This window comes from Dipteris shenzhenensis, chromosome 10, assembly GCF_047967505.1.
Source record: "Dipteris shenzhenensis isolate YYH24624 ecotype China chromosome 10, Dip_SZ_1.0, whole genome shotgun sequence".
In the NCBI taxonomy this organism is placed as follows: domain Eukaryota; kingdom Viridiplantae; phylum Streptophyta; class Polypodiopsida; order Gleicheniales; family Dipteridaceae; genus Dipteris; species Dipteris shenzhenensis.
Genome location: NC_141605.1, coordinates 30,294,886 through 30,311,580, shown reverse-complemented (window position 1 = coordinate 30,311,580; position 16,695 = coordinate 30,294,886). Strand labels below are relative to the sequence as shown.

Below are 16,695 nucleotides of genomic sequence, written 5' to 3'. Positions count from 1 at the left end.
GGAGGGGTCAATAGGTATTTTTTCTTCAGTGGACCAAACTTTGTATTTGAGGCTTTATTGTCAAGGGTAGAAAGAAATTATATGCCAAGGACATCGGTGAGGGTGAATGGCACGGACTTGATGTATCTAAGGTCAGAGGCCTAGGTGCACCAAACAGTGAAATGCCTAGGGACATATGAATTAATGTACTCTAAGAGAGGGGTAAATGGTGCATATAAGAATGGTCTCAAGGTTGTGACATATGGCAACTAGAAGCATCTAGGAAACTAAGGCTTTGTAGTAACCCTGTTGGAAACAAAGCTAATGTACATTTTGAAGCACGTACTATAGAGGTTGGCTGGGAGGAACATTAGCGTGCCATCGCTTGTCGTTTGGTTTTGAGGAGAGTAGTTTAGGTTTTGTTTTTCGTTTAGTAGAAAATGTATAAATCTCTCTTAATGGAATGAAGCCCAGACTCTTTGGGGCTGAGTGTTCAATTCACGTTTTATGTCCATGTACTTGATCTTCTTGTGTCTATGCTTCCTTGTACTATCAGCATGTACTAGCATGTCTTTACCCTTGCAACAACGCTCCACTCTTGCAACCCTTATCCTTACATCCTTCAACTCTTCGCAGCCCTGCAGATATCTGAAGCATCTCAATATACGTGATCTAGTAAGGAGCGATTTCATAATAGATGAAAATTTATCTGCGTAGTCAGTAACCAAGACACAATGAGAACCATGTCAAGTGATATCATTGAATAAGTTATGACCATTGTAATGGATTTGGTTGATTAGATGTCTGGTTAGTGTGTGCTGTGTTGTAAAAAGAACCGTAATCAATGAACATGTACACAATAATGCTTATAAATAACTGAGAAAATGGGAATAGATATCAACCATGGAATAATGTGGGTGTGTTATTGTTGTTTTCCATAAGAAAGCACTGGATTATTGTTTAAAGTCATTGATTGGCTGGCCACTATTTGATGCAATACCCTACTTTGTAGTGACGTTGCCATAGAGGAGAAAGGGATTCTCTTTTCTTGCTGGTTTGCACTGTGCTTTTCATGGCACATGATTACTCTTTTTTGTAGTCATATGCCATTCAGGAGAAAGAGCTTTTCTTTTCTTGCTGATTTTGTGCTCTCTTAATATCCTCTTGCTGCATGATCTGACTGCTTCTTCACAGTGACTTTTTTAAACATCATTATTTCTTACAGCATTTGTACTGATAATCACAAGCCATGCAGTAATGATAACTTCTTATGAGTTCAATTGGAACAAACATGTTTCTTGGGAATATAAAACACATAAAACTCCCCCTGAACCCACATCCTTATGTTCTTATGTATCTTCCTTTGCAAATAAGGGATTGAGATCTGTAGCATATGACATCTGTTTTCGAGGGAATGATCTCAGTGCCTTTTCTAAAATATTGCGTGTTACGAGGCACTCGAGGTGTATCACTTTCAAGAAGTAAAGAACAGATTCTGTGGATTGGTCTCACATGCTGTTTTGGAATGATGATAAGCTGACCGCTAAATACTGTGCTTTCTGGCCTCATGTATATTTGTGTTATAATTGTTCATGTTATCATCCATGAAAACCTGAGAGCCCTGCGTAGTGGAGGGCAGCCATTCATCTTTTAAAGTTCTTTTTAGAAAACAGTAACCATTAAAAGCATACAAGGAATAGAAGATACATTCTTGTGAAATGCTGTGGCAACTGCGATTTCTTGAATAGTGAGCAAGGGAGAATGCCATTCCCTCTAATATGACAATAATTGTTGTTAACTCATACCTTGCTTGCAGACTGAGAGAGCCATAGTTACTGATGTGGCTGGAACCACAAGAGATGTAATTGAAGCTGGCATTGTTGTGGGTGGGTTCCCTATCAGACTTCTGGATACTGCTGGGATTCGTGAAACCGATGACATGGTGGAGAGCATAGGTGACAAATGCCCATTACCTTCTCTCTTCGTTTTGTAGGAGTGGGTCTGATTTATTGTTTTCTATGCAGGCACATCTATTGTGTAGCTCAATGTCTGTTTACAAGCTTTTCTAAAGCATATAATATCAAGTTGTCTTGTGAGCAGGAGTGGAAAGGTCAATTACTGCAGCAACAGGAGCAGATGTGATCATAATGGTAGTCAGTGCTCAGGATGGATGGACATATGAAGATACACGAATTTTTGAAAGATTATGGAGCAAAGTCAAAGATAGGGTGTGTAATAAAACAAATATTGTAATTTGAAAATCAAGTTTTCCCCTTAGAAACGTTCTAATTGGAATGGTCTGACCTGGGCTTCTTCAATGTAAATAGAAGTCCTGAAAAGATGATAGATTGGGATTGTTCAAGCAGGTTGAGTAAATATAGTAGTAAAGTATTGCATGCTACTTGTAGTTTCGGCCAAGCTTAGCAGCAAGATTTTTAAAGATTCAATAGATTAATGTCGTGAAAGATCTCATGTTTCTGCTATGCAGAAAATTTCTATTTGGTCTGCACCTCATTTGTGGCATTTGCTTTATTTCACAGAAGAGGCTTAATGCCTCAATACTCGTCATCAACAAAATTGATCAGGACCCAGTTACCTCAATCCAGTCGTCAAAGTTTGCAAGTTCTTTTGGCAAAGTGGTCTTAACATGTGCAATACACAGGACTGGGTTCGACGATCTAGAAGCAGCATTGTTTAGTTTAGTCGGCACTGGGGAAGTGCCGTCTGCTGGTCATGGCTGGGTTGTCAATCAGGTTCATCTTCTATTGCTCTTTTTCATTCATTGCTTCTCAGTTCCTTGCTTATTGTCACTCTGAGGCCCTCACTTTCTTGCACGCCTCTTAGAGTTTGAATGGTTTTAGCATGTGTCATTGAATAGGTTCAGGCTTCAAAACAGAGAGGGAATGAAAACATCTTTTTTCTAACCTAGGGACCAGGACCGACAAGTGAGCTTATAACTGGGAATAATAACTGGCAAACTGAGAATGGAAATGTAACTGAACACCTCTTAGCCCACCAAGGCCTCTATAAACTGAATATCTCCTGCACCAGGCACACGCTTTAGAGAGAGTGTGGAAGACCACCTTGTGAGAAAGTAATGTGTTGTCGAGCATCATCTATTTCCTGTGTGATAAGCTTGAAGCTAGGTAGAGGCTTACTACAAATAGAAATATAGGCAAGTAAATTACTCTGATTTGGAACTGTACACCTAGACATTCAACATGTGATCAAGCAGTACAAATCTGAGTTGAAAAGGTATTTAATTTGACTGTTTGAATGAGAAATGACGACTTTACTTTCATGACCACTCCAAGGAAACAGTAATGCAAAGTGGTATCAAAGAGTTATTCAGATATGAATATCTTTTACTAACCATGGTGCTAACAGTATTGGCAATGGTGTTTGCTGAGGGGCATCGTGCTTGTCAGGAACATGACAGAGAGGAAGCTATGGAACAAATGGAATCTGAAGCAGGTGGTAGTGGAGATCAATTGAGAAGAGCCACTAGAATGCCACTTGCTTTGTAAGATGTTGTTTTGGTATCTAAGTGGTATGGAATTCCTTACGAGTGAATCCCAAGCATAGGAAGTGGAAGTCTCATATGTCTGACAAGGGAGAAACAGTCTTACACATTGCCTCTGCGTTCTGGATGGATTCTTACATTGCAGATCTTTGGTTTTATTAACCAAAGATGTAGGGGCTTTAGGGATGGATCCTGTCAAGTTTATGATCCCATATCGGAGGCCTACTAGGTGTCACAACTGACTAGAGTTTCGAAGCATTAATCTGTCTGCATGACTGTCCCTAGTTGAGGGTGGGCTCTTGCAGTGTGCTCTTTATGATATTGCCCATAATAAAACAGGATTTGACCAGGGTGTAGCAAGTTTGGACGATTCAGATTCCTCTTCACTTAACACTCTGGTCGAAGTTTGTACAAGTCTTTAGGTGCATAGCATTCGAGGCACATTAGGTGCAAGCTTCAAAAGGATTTTATATTTGAAAACTTAAGATGCAAGCTTCAGAAAAACGTTATTTTTGAAATTTGGAAAAAGGTAGGAGAGGGAAAACATTCAACATGAGATGTAGTGAAGCATAGGACATTCATCCGATGACTTGTAGCGTGCACATATAGAAGTGGCCACCATTAAGAGCAAAGGAGCCATGGGTTAAAGATGGAGGGAGGGGGTTGAAAGGGTAATGAGAGAGGGCTGAGAGATTGAGAGAAGGCTAAAAGAGGGCAAGGGGTGAGAGGAAGATGGGCGGTGAGGGCAAGGGGTTGAGATATGATTAAGGGGGCCGGGGGTTGACAGGAGGCAAGGTGGTTAAGAGAGACGTTGAAAGCCATGCAAAAGGAGTTGCAGCAGCAGCTAGCTTTTAGCGTTTTTAAAAAAGGTGCCTCATGGAAGCAACTTATGATCATATGCGTTCCAAAAGGCACAAAATGCGTCGAACAACACCTTACAATAAGGTGCAAGCTTCAAATCAACCATGCTCTGGCCTGATGTTTCTTTCTTGAAAGCTGAGCTATTTTCTCAGTGGAGATCACTCACAGGGCTTAAAACAACTTAAAAGTTTCTCACAAAAGTTATTTGGACTGGCTCCACCTCTCATCATGACAAGTAATAATTTAGTGGACCGGAATTCCTAGAAGGCACCATGCACTTGGCTTTTGAGACTATCGGATTGAAAAATTGAATTAGCTCACCTTGGTTAATGATACAAGGCTTCTGCCTGGCAGCCTTCCTCTCTGCCTTTTGTAGTGGAGGATTGAGGACCATTTTGGAGCACAAATTTTCTTGAATTCTAGAGCACGAGTCTTTCTTTCTAGAAATGTTATTTGAGGTTTTTGTTGTTTTGTTATTCCATTCTAACCTGCTGTGTGATTTGTTTATAGAGACAAGCAGAGCAACTTTTGCGAGCAAGCAAAGCGCTAGAAAGGCTTAAACTGTCGATCAACCAAACTCTACCTATTGACTTTTGGACAATTGATTTGAAAGAGGCAGCCATGGCACTTGGTGAGATTAGTGGTGATAGCGTCTCGGATGAAGTTCTATCTCATATCTTTAGCAAATTTTGCATTGGGAAATGAAAAGTTTTCAATGAGGTTTTCCTATTATGTTTGTTTTGTTCTATGTGGGTTTTTTAAATGAAGTTGAAGGCATTCAGAATTTGTAGTTAAAGCAGTACAAACTTCATACAGGTGCCTAAGAAAGCCATTTCGAGGGTTGAGGGGATGCCCAAGATTCCAAATTGCTTCTTGAGCACAATTTCACATATTGTTGCAATTTCCAACTACCTCCAAAATCCTAAAGAGAATAGCACCACCAAAAATACAAAAGAAAAAGAAAATCCAGAAGTGTGCTTAAGAAAGTGATTTCCTTAGTTGGTAAGTGGACCAATAGACCAAATCACTTTCTTGAGCGCATTTCCATGTTTCCTATTAGATTTCAAACTTGTGCACAATTTGTGCTCTTTCCAATGTAAAGAACTACCCAAATTTCAAACATGAGTGCATGTTGTGCTCTTTGGAGACAAACTTAAGAGTTGTGCTTAAGAAAGTGATTTGGACTATTGGAGTCTGGCCCAATAGCCCAAATTGCTTTCTTAAGCACACTTGAGGGATGCGGGAACAAGGTAGATTGAGAAAAGGGATGGACTCCATCATACCAACTTCTAGGTGTGGAAGACCCTCTGCCTATAGGTTGGTTTCTATAGCATGTTGATGGATTTGAGAGCATGGTGGATGGATGTGAAATGCGGGTGATGGCTGCCCCATGCATGAATATAGTAGGGACCTTGGCAGTCAAGCCGATAGGTATATAAGGTTGCAACGGCTTACTTCACGCCTCCTAATCTTTGATTCTTGCTTCCCTACTTCCATTATGTCTTTCGACCTCTTGCAGGCTGCAGCACCATCGTACTCTACCCTTCTCCATGACGTATGCCTATTAATGGAGTATTAAAAACTTGCAATTAACGAAATGGAAGGGTGACCACTATTTTAAATGCAATATTTTAACGAAATGGAAGGGTGACCAATGTTTTAAATGCAAAATTAATAATGAGGTGTAGCTTTATCATGTGAACTCTCACATGGTTACCTTACGACTAGAACTCATTTGCTTAGTTTTTTTTGGGTTTGCAAATACTCATAAAGAAGACCATGCACAAGTTTGTGGTACCGACACCACCATAATGGGATGAAAGTTTTTGAATTTCTCACTGCTGTGAGTGGAATGAGTTTCTAAATGAGATCTCATCTTGATGGCCCAAGCTTATCAGATGATTCTTGATATTGTACTAGTGGGTCCTTTGCTCATTGCATGCCGGAGGACTATATATGCTTGCATTGTTAGCTTTTTGTATTTAGAGCATCATTGGTGAAGTATGTTTGTCCTTATGAAAGAAAATAAAGATAATTTACTTAATAAATTACAATCAAGGACATAAAACTCAAGAGGGAAAAGGAATGAAGGAAAATTTTTGGAGTGAAGAATCTACTATGTCACCTGGGACAAGAAATTTGCTCGCTAAGCTTCCATGTATTTAGAAAGCAATCAAAAACAACTTGGCAATTGTACAAGAGTAGTTGGTGGCACATGGTTTTCTCCCAACTACTAGTTAGCCTTATTCAGTTGGATGAGTATCGTTTAGCACACCAATTTGGCTAACTAGTTAGCTCATCTTATCTAGTTAGCAAACAAGTCGATAGCCCAGGTTTTTCGGTCAATCCATTACGTCCCATGGTTTTGGAGGGAAAAACGTGGTTTTGACTCAATGTTTAATGAGCGATGGTTTGCATACATATATTTAGCAATCCTTGGTTTTCCATTTAGCCAAAATAGATGGAATTAGTGCCAATGTGACCAAAGTAAATAAACTTAGTTTCTTTAACTAAACTAGTTTAACTAAGTTTCCATCCAATTGAACTAGGTGTGGTTTTGAAGGGCTAGTCTTGACCTCATAAGCTAAGGACTTTTCTTCAAGTTCAACTTTCCCTTGATTCTCTATTCACATGTAATTATGTGAATTATAAATGGTTCCCATCACTCATAAATGTGTCCATTGGCAATATAGACTATTAATTCTTAGTCCTAGAGTGGTGCTAATTCTTAGCTTGATATGCTTCTCATTGATGAGTCTTATTGATCAAGTAGTAATTGAAGAAAGGGCTATTATAAGACAACATTAAACAATCTCTAAATGGTTATTAGACTCTCTAAAAGACACCAAATAGGTTGCACCTTTGGTTGCCCATACAACAAGAGTGGCTTGTTAAATGCAATGATGCTTAGTAGGTGTTGCATTGGTCGTTATATAGCTTGCAATGAAGAGCCACAAAGATGCCTTTGAAAGCAAATAATAGATAAGTGGGTGTATATAAGTTGGCATTGTCAACCGTTACAAAGCTCTTGTTGTAAAAGGCATTAAATTTAAAGAAACATTTGCCTCCACATTACACATCACTACCATGAGATATGTCCTTGCTAGTACACCTCATCAGAATTGGGAAGGGCATCAATTTGACGTTAAGACTACCTTTCATCATGGTGACTTTGTTGGAGGTGGTATATGTCTACATAGGCATATAATTGTGGATACCATGCACGGGGTGCTTGCTTCGATCCATAAAGGGCTTTATGCAAACAACATACTTTAGCAGAGAAATAGTGCCATGGGAGACCAACTTTATGTCCACAAGTGTGGAGTTGGTTTTCTCATTTTAATCTCGTATGTGGGTGACAGGATCTTGACTAGAGGCCTTCTACTTAACAAATTGCAATATTCAGGGCTAATTTGTACCAATCATTTGATATGATAGATATCGTTTGGTTGCATTATTACCTTGGCATCTAGTTTGCTCACTATGAGGGGCGCATCATGATGAAGAAATTGGATAGCTCTTACACGGCTTCCAAGTTGAGAAGTGTAGGCTAGTTTCCACACCTCTTGAACTTGGTTTTTGCTTCTAGGGATTACACATATACGTAATCACACAACCTTTTGTGTGATTTGCATTCGCACTATTGTCAATAAAAAGAAGTAGTACCAATAGGCAAGTTTGGCACAAATCGGCTCAGCACCACTAACAATATTATTGACAATTCTAATCATTATATTATTGGTAGAAGTCACTTTACTACCGGTAACGTGTTTGTTATTGACAGAATTGTTTTTATTATCGGTCATATTATGATTTGCAATTGCTTTCAATTTGAGAGGTGATTCTTCTTGTTATAGATTAATATTTATGACTTTGAGTAGATGGTAAGATTGTTTGCTTGAGAATTCCTATTTTCATGGAATTCATGACTTATTGTACAAGGTATGATGAACACTTTAGTGAATATAGAACTACGTATTATTAAGACAATCTACAAATACTCTCACAGGGAGACTCTCTTTGAGATGAGAGGCACTATATGTTTCAAAGTTGTTCATCAAATTAATCAATGTTACATTAAGCTCTTTTCCCTCCTACAAACAGACTTGATTATAATACTTTATTGTAATCTTTTAAATTTGCAAATTTGTACACTTTATAGTTGGAAGCTTTCATCAATCAGATATTTTAACTATGAGTTTTAAACCAAAATAATTAAATGAAGTGTAAAGAGGAGGCCTCCTATCTAAAAATGATAAAACAAAGATGATATGGAAGTTTGATGACGCATTTTTTATTTAAATAATTATAATATTTAAAACTACATATTTTTCTCTAAATAATTATAATATTTAAAACTACATAATAAATTATATTAAAGCTTGCTAAATAATGTATTAATAAATATAATTTAATTTATTATTTATTATAATAATATAAATATAAAATAAATTTTAATAATCAAGATTTGTAATAAATCTTGATTATTAAAACACAAACATTATAAAATTAAAGAAAAATAATAATTATACAAGACTTTCAAAAGCTTAATTACCATGACAATGCATACTATGAAAGAAAAGAGAGCTCATATTCAATAAAAAAGTATAACGTCATTACATCAGAAATGTATTAAGATTTGACATCTTAAATGTTATACAATTGTTTATTAGGTCTCTCAGCTATTGCTCTTGTAGATTTTGGGACAATTTCAGGTGCTGCTTCTTCAAATAGCTCTGCCAGCTTAAATTCTTCATTATTAAAGGCAAGATGGGGCTCTCCAGATGCCAACCGTATCGCTGCATTGTTGAAACTATATTTCGCTCGAACTTCCTAATCAGCATTAGGAAGATCATTGATTGCATAGACCCTATGCAAGATGAATGTAGCTTGCAAAGGATATTTCTCAATAGCAATACAGTTCCTATGCTTTTGCAAAGCACACACCATGGTTGGTCTTGTTTCTGCAAAGAAATCACACACCCAGTCATCCGCATTGAAAATAAATCCAGAATCTCGTTGATTAAACGTTGTGGTTTTTGGTATGGGTTGATGATGGATTTGGTACCATCAATATACCTAAGCTTTCTAGTGATAGTAGGAAAATGAAAGACATTACTTAAATTGTGACAAGGACAATGCAAAACTATTTTATGCTTCTCTATTGTAGAAAGTATCCAATGGACATCATTTCAAATGCATGTATCATTTTGTGTCCTAGTATGTCCTTCAAATTGGTGTTTACTCTGTCAATCAAGTCAGCATTATAATATATTCAAATGCGTCAAAACAATTCTCAGTATATGTAAAAACTATGAGCAAAGTTATGTAGAACTTACCATATCACGTTCACATAATTGATGTTGCTTAGGTAGGGAAATGGAAAATAATAAAGCTCTAAAGTGGAGTTGTGTTATCTGCCTTAAATGCTGTCACCATGGCATCAATCTGCTTGTGTCCCAAGCGATATTGACACTTTCCTTTAATTTGAAACCATAGGGAAGACTGACTCACCTATCGTGTTTGTTTTGTTCTGATCGATTTCCATGGACAATCGGATGGATATGATGTCATTCTAGGGAAACCCTTTATGTGCATAGCAAGTCTAGTCCATGAATGGTCCTTGAATAGAATCTATTTACACAAGGATGAACAAATCATGAGAGTCGAGACCTTCAGACTTGGAAAGCCCACCCTATGATGGTAGATAATTTATTCCCAGCCGAGTCTGATACTACACAATGGACCGCCTCCATAAATATGTTCTAGGCTTGGAGGACTAGGATGAACAGTAGTATGCTCGGTTGCCAGAACCTAAAGAATTGGATGCATGTCCTCGTCACCATAGATGCACTCGAGAAGACAGGGACACTAATGGTAGCCTACGATTCCAAAGTGCTCGGGGCTATAATCCCCTTAAGTATGATTAATGTTTTAAGGGAACCTGAGGAAGAAAAGGGGGTGCGAAAGGTCAAGAATGATGTTCATTGGTTGAGATACATCGATGCTGTTACGGAGCACCATGGGTTCTCTTCTAATTAGGGAGCTAGGTTGGATAGAATTAAAACCCCCTAGGATCCCTTCAGGCAGAGGAACCCCCACTAACTGTCATTAAGGACCCATTAGAAACTAAATCTTGGTAGGGAGATAAGGCCCCAAAGGCAAAAAACCCAAAGACTTTTCTTAAAGAGAAGCAACATGCCTCGAAAGTCTTGGAGGACGACAAAGAAGAGGAGGATGACTTACGCCAGGTCCCCAAGACTTAGCATATAGGGTCCAGGACTATAAAATACTTCTCAAGAAAGCAAAACGGATTGCATAGGAAGGAAACCAACATGGTTATGATGGTCCAGCTAAGGTTAAGGAATTGGACCTTGCATTAGAAGGTGAAGACCCTAAACTGGTCTACATAGCCGATGACCTCACTACTAAGCAAGAAGAGGCCTTAATTGCCCTCCTGCATGAATATGAGGATAGTTTTGCCTAGAAGTACTACATTGATATGAAGGTGTGCCACCCGAGGTCATGCAACATACCATCCCTATGATGGATGGCATTAGATTGGTGAGGCAAGGACCCTACTCTATGAATCCAAAATATGTGGCAATTATGAGAGGAGATTCAGAGTCTAGTCGATGCCGGATTCATTTATGAGATCGAACATATGGATTGGGTGTCCCCCATCATCATTGTTTTGAAAAAGAATGGAAAAATACTAGTGTGTGTCGATCTAAAAAAGGTGAATATTACAATTAAAAAAAGACCTCTATCCGCTACCCTTTACATAGCATATGCTAGAAAAAGTCGCTAGGAAGGAGGCATATAGCTTCCTAGATGGATTCATTTAGGTACAGTCAAGTATCCATAGCGACAGAGGATCAACATGAAACTACATTTATACATTTCTAGGGTGATGCTCTTCGAGCTCATCAATGCTCCCACAACATTTTAACAATTAATAATCATAGCTTTTAAAGAGTACCTGATAGATTTCCTAGAGGTATGTCTAGACAATCTTTGTGTACATTCCAAATGGGATGACCACTTGAAATATCTTCCTCTTGTTTTCGAAAGGTGTTGCCTATACTGGATCTCTCTTAACCCTCTTAAATGCTAATTCTGGTCAAACATGGGTCATATTAGGACATGTATCCGAAAATGGGATCCCCACCATGGATTACAATGCAATCAAGCTCATCCTGGAGCTACCACCCCCTACTAATGCAAAGGGTGTGCGGAGAGTCACTAGGCATACATGCTATTATAATAGATTTATCTATAAATATTCCTAGATTGAGCCTAGATTGCACCCTTTATATAAGTTGTTGATCATTATCCATTGGACGCAGGATTGCCAAACCTCCTACAAAACCCTTAAAATTGTTTTGGCTTCTACCCTAATCTTACGAGCACCAAACTAGGATTTAATATTCCATGTTCATAATATAGATGCCTCTAAGTTCACAATAGGGTGTGTGTTGGTGCAACTAGGTGAGTATAATCTAGACTATGTGATATATTTTGCAAGTTGCCAACTTAATGATGCAGAGATGAATTACACAACAACGAAAAGAGAAGGCCTTGTGATGGCATATGCCATGAAGAAGTTTCGACACTACTTGTTGGCAAACAAGTTTGTGTTCTTTGTAGACTATTAGGGCATTCTATATTTAGCTAGTAAATCTTACATGACAAGACGCATCACACAGTCACACGGATGCTAATTCTTTTAGAGTTCGATTTCACCATAGCTGCACAAAATGGACGTACCCATTTTATGGCTGAACATATGTCCCGAATTCCAAATGGAGAACCTGCAACAATAGGAGTGGATGATGATCTTCCAAATGCCCTGTTATTCCTTGTAGACTTAATACCAAAATGGGCTCAAGAGATCAGACATTTGTTGGCTAATGGGTTCCCATGTGACAAGGCCCTCAATATGGATAGGGCCCCAAAATTCATTAAAGATGCAACACCATACCAATTGATAGTAGCCGGACAACTCTATTGCATGGGTAAGGATGGTATAATGCACCATTGCGCTTGCAAAAATGAGTTTGAAGAGGTCTTGGATGAAGCCCATTCAGGTGTCGCAGGGGGAATTTTGTATAGGTTATGGTGACCTACTCTCTTTGCAAATTCTATCGAGTTTGTTAGGCACTGTGATGCTTGCTTACAAACCTACATACCTCTCAATCAAGACTATATGCCTCTAACAGGAGTTTTGAATGATTAACCATTCAGAAAAAGGGGTATCAATTTTGTAGGACCAATCAGTCCGGTGGCCAAGGGAGCGCAAGCCCACTGATACATCATTGTGGCCACCACATACTATTTCACGAAGTGAGAAGAGGCCAAGGCCTCCCACTTGAGATTGTGGGTGACTCTTTTTATCAATGATACAATTCCTATTTTAATGAGCAAGTTCTTGGTCATCCATAGGAAATCTACACCCTACTATCATGGAGCAAAGAGTCAAATTAAAAGCTCTAATGAACTATGTGCTGAGCAATGACATGCACGGAGGAGGCCAGTCATTATCATTGGGAGCGCAAACTCACCGTCGCCACGACACTTTAGGCATATCGCACATCATACAATTAGCCGCATGGCTTTAGCCTTGCATTCAGGGTTGAAGTATTTATGCCTATGGAATCCATAGTCCCAAGCCTCAAAGTTTCTGTCAGAGAAAGACTATCGGATGAGGTTATTCCTGAAAGGCTAATAGAGATTGAAAAGCTTGATGAGACTAGACTGAGAGTGGTGTATGGCATTAAGGTCGAGAAACTCTACCGCAAGAAGTGGTTTGACCATAATCTCCGAAATAAGGACCTCAGGAAGGAGACCTTGCACTGTTATATAGTGTAAGGAACACAAAACATAGGTTGAAATACCATGGTATGTGTCCATATCGAGTTGTGGAAATTACATTGCAAGGGTCATGCCGGATCGCGAACCTTGACGAGTTGAGATGAATGGTTACATTAATGGCAGAGTAAACTAAAAAATGATTATGGCCCCCTAAGGATTCAAATGCTACAAGCTATCCATCGGGAAAAGGATATGAAAAAGGAAGTGGCCCATATGAAACAACAACAAGCAATAGAAGAATCTAGAGCTGGGCAAGCCAAGGAAAAACACTTAGGGCTCATAACAATTTGCAAGGCAACCGTGGAAGGGTTAAACCCCATGGATTATCTAACCTTTGCATCGCTAGAGTGTAGGTGGATTTTCAATTGTGCAGGGAGACTATTTGCTCCACGGAAGCCTTTGTGGACCTAGGGGTGAGCCATAGCATGATATAATATGAGTTGTGCATCCAACTCTTCACATCTGAGGTAATATTGGAACAACCCCTATCATGGTACAAGCAATAAACAATAAGATCTCACTAGCCATAGGATTAATAACCATAGAGTGGTAAGTAGATATTATGTTATGCCTGTAGGTGTCATGGACAAATAGGTGATCCTCAGAAGAATTTGGTTTTGGGCAGCCAATTGCCAAATCATTTGGCGAGAATGCACCATAACATTGACAAATGATGGTCGCACCTTGGTGGTCTCAATCAGTTTGGAAGACTTGGACACAGTGACTCCCATGACTTATAACCAACAGTGTGCCCGCTCCATTCTAGAACAAGGCTGTAAGTCCACTAGGCACAATAGAAGCTTCCTTGTCCAACTCTGTCGACACTTAGGAGGTTCCCACAATCTTCAATGACGATACCATCAGGTCACCAAGAGGAAAGGCTAGGGGACCACCAGCAGCTGTATCTATTGTATCGATGACCCCGACCCCTACCTCTTCCTCACAAGAGAGTGTACCATTGGATTCCTAAAGGTATGCCCCTAGCCAATACTCTTCAACCTCTAGAGAATCAGATCCATCGTGTAGGTTTGCTTCCACCCTTACTTCCTACACCAATTTGGATGCAAGATGCCAAACCAAAGAAATCTCAAAGAAGGGAACATGCATCAACAAGTAAAATGCAAAGAAGTCACCCCAGGTGGATACCTAAGTGGTTGCTTCAAGATCAAGGCTATTGCAAAGGCAATGAGTATATTTGGGTGCCTAAGACCCACCACACATCCAATCTACCTTCCTTTGAAACCCCCATTGATACTAAACAGTCTTAATTTCATCTTTTGGCAAGGCAGCAGTAGCACCATAAGAACCTGCCTCTAAAATTGAGGTAGGGCCATAAGAACCTATTTCCAGACCCTCAAGGAAAAATATCATCAAGGCAAAGTTGGAAGCAACTCCCTTCTAAACAAAATTCTTATGTTGTAAGGGAAGACATCATCAACTAGGTTAGTAGTGACACAAGAACCAACTCCTAAAAGGGACCAGCAACACAAGAACCTACTACAACAATGGAGAAGTTTGGCCAACCACATGGTGTGCCTCGATGGGTTCACAAAGGCAAGCCATTGAGAGATGTGTTTCTGCTTCTACCTCGACATCAATAGATGGCACAATAGAAACACAAGAACTTGCTCCTAGAAATGGGGTAGCACCATAAGAACCTACCATTTCCCCTACATTGTTGGTATCAGCTTCAGGTACAAATATCCCACAAGTGCCATAGAGGTTTTAACAGTCTCTCAAGTCTATGAATACCTCCAAGCCATACTACTCCCAATAGTTGCTGGTGCATGACCTACGCAATTCAACACCAACAACTGATAACAATGTTTGTTCATCACTCCAAGGTGCAGCTCTCATCCTACTTTATAGGTGCATTCAGCAAGTACATGGCATGGAAAGAGGCTAGGTACACTAAGTCCCTGCAAACATGATTTCATTGATCATATCTTAGGGCATAGGTGAAAATAGGAAGTCTACGCATCTAGTCTACCCTTAGGTGAAAATAGAACCCTCTTCTAGTTGTGGTCTATACTAAGAAAGTTAGCCTAGCACAAGTCACCATAGGTGACTAGGGTCATGAAGTCCATAGAAGCTCCATTTCTAAGGTCCCTAGATCACACGATCACATTCCAAGTCAGCACATACATTTTGTCCATGCACCATAGTCAAAGCATCATCACAACTTCCCCATCCACTCGGAAGCACACAAGTGAAGTCCAAAAGTGTCAACATGATAGTCAAATTCTTGAACAGGTATAAAAAAATCACCTCGTGTACTTTAAGGTTAACACGATGAATAGCTAATGTAGCGACCACTAACACAATGAGATTGCTTACGTGGAGTTGCTGTGATATGCCTAAGTAGTGACTCTAGTCTTGTTGTGATAATAACACCATCCATTATGAAATTGGTCATTGCTTTATGTGTGATGTGATGAATTCATTCTGCAACGACTCTGTTTTAAGGTTAACACTGATCCGCTACACTAATAATGCTGGTCAGTTGCAATAATAATGCTAATAATTCCAATCATTATGCTAATAATGCTAGTCGGCGTTAATGTTAATGCTGACCCATTACGTTATCAGGATCCCTATATAAGGAGGCAGTCCATTCTACAGCTTCTCACTTTTTCGTGTATTGAAGTGCTGCTAAAATGTTTCCAAAATTCCATAGCTGCTAGTTGCCTCCAAAGCTCATTCCCACCCACATTCTCCTTATATTAGCTGATTCCCTGTGCTCTGTCAGCATTGATTATCTTTTCTCTATTGAAGAGTTAATCCCTAGGCACAAAAATGAAGCTTCCTCCACCTTCCCACCTTCTATTACTCCATCTAGTTCCCATACTCTCTCCGTCCCTCTTCCTTCACAAATGGAACATTCTAAAATGCATCTCCTACATGAGCCCAAGCCCTCAGCTCAACACTCCACCTTAAGACCTCAAATAAAGCACCATTCTGTAGATATTATAAATGTTGAAAACTACTCGGAACATAATATGCACATGACAAGGTTTTCAACAATTGGGCCGACTAGTTAGAAAACATACAAGGAGTGGTGATTCCCACCACTCATTCTCAATTTTGGTGCAATATTAAGGATTTCCACCTATATTACTATGATGTAGCAAGCTACCAGGAACTTTGAGACCCAGAAGGGACCCCCTTATCCAAGCCATGGGTCTTCAATCAGTAGTAGTCGATAGACTCCCATGCCACCTTAATCTTTGATAGGTGATGGATTTTGTTGATAGGTTCAACAATGTGATACAAACAACTAGATGGATGCATGAAGACAGAGAATACATGTTTTATTAATTCACTTTTGAAATGGTTCACAGGGCATTTGGGCTACCCGATATTTCCAAACCATATGCAATGCTTTGACAAATGGATCAGAGGCTCCAAGTACTAGTGCAATATGATACAAAAATCCATAGGGGTCGGATCCCTATAAG

General features: G+C 39.3%; 1 protein-coding gene across 2 annotated transcripts in view; it reads left to right on the top strand.

Annotated features, from left to right (window-relative positions):
- LOC147897676 (uncharacterized) overlaps nucleotides 1–5,092 on the top strand; it is a 60,683-nt gene extending 55,591 nt beyond the window's left edge. For both annotated transcript variants that reach the window (XM_087380644.1, XM_087380645.1), the window contains exons 8-11: nucleotides 1,796–1,934; nucleotides 2,080–2,207; nucleotides 2,520–2,732; nucleotides 4,874–5,092. In XM_087380644.1, the coding sequence (XP_087236770.1) occupies nucleotides 1,796–1,934; nucleotides 2,080–2,207; nucleotides 2,520–2,732; nucleotides 4,874–5,068 (675 nt within the window). In that variant the 3' untranslated portion in view covers nucleotides 5,069–5,092. The remainder of the gene's footprint in view (nucleotides 1–1,795; nucleotides 1,935–2,079; nucleotides 2,208–2,519; nucleotides 2,733–4,873) is intronic.
- The last annotated feature ends 11,603 nt before the right edge of the window (nucleotides 5,093–16,695 follow it).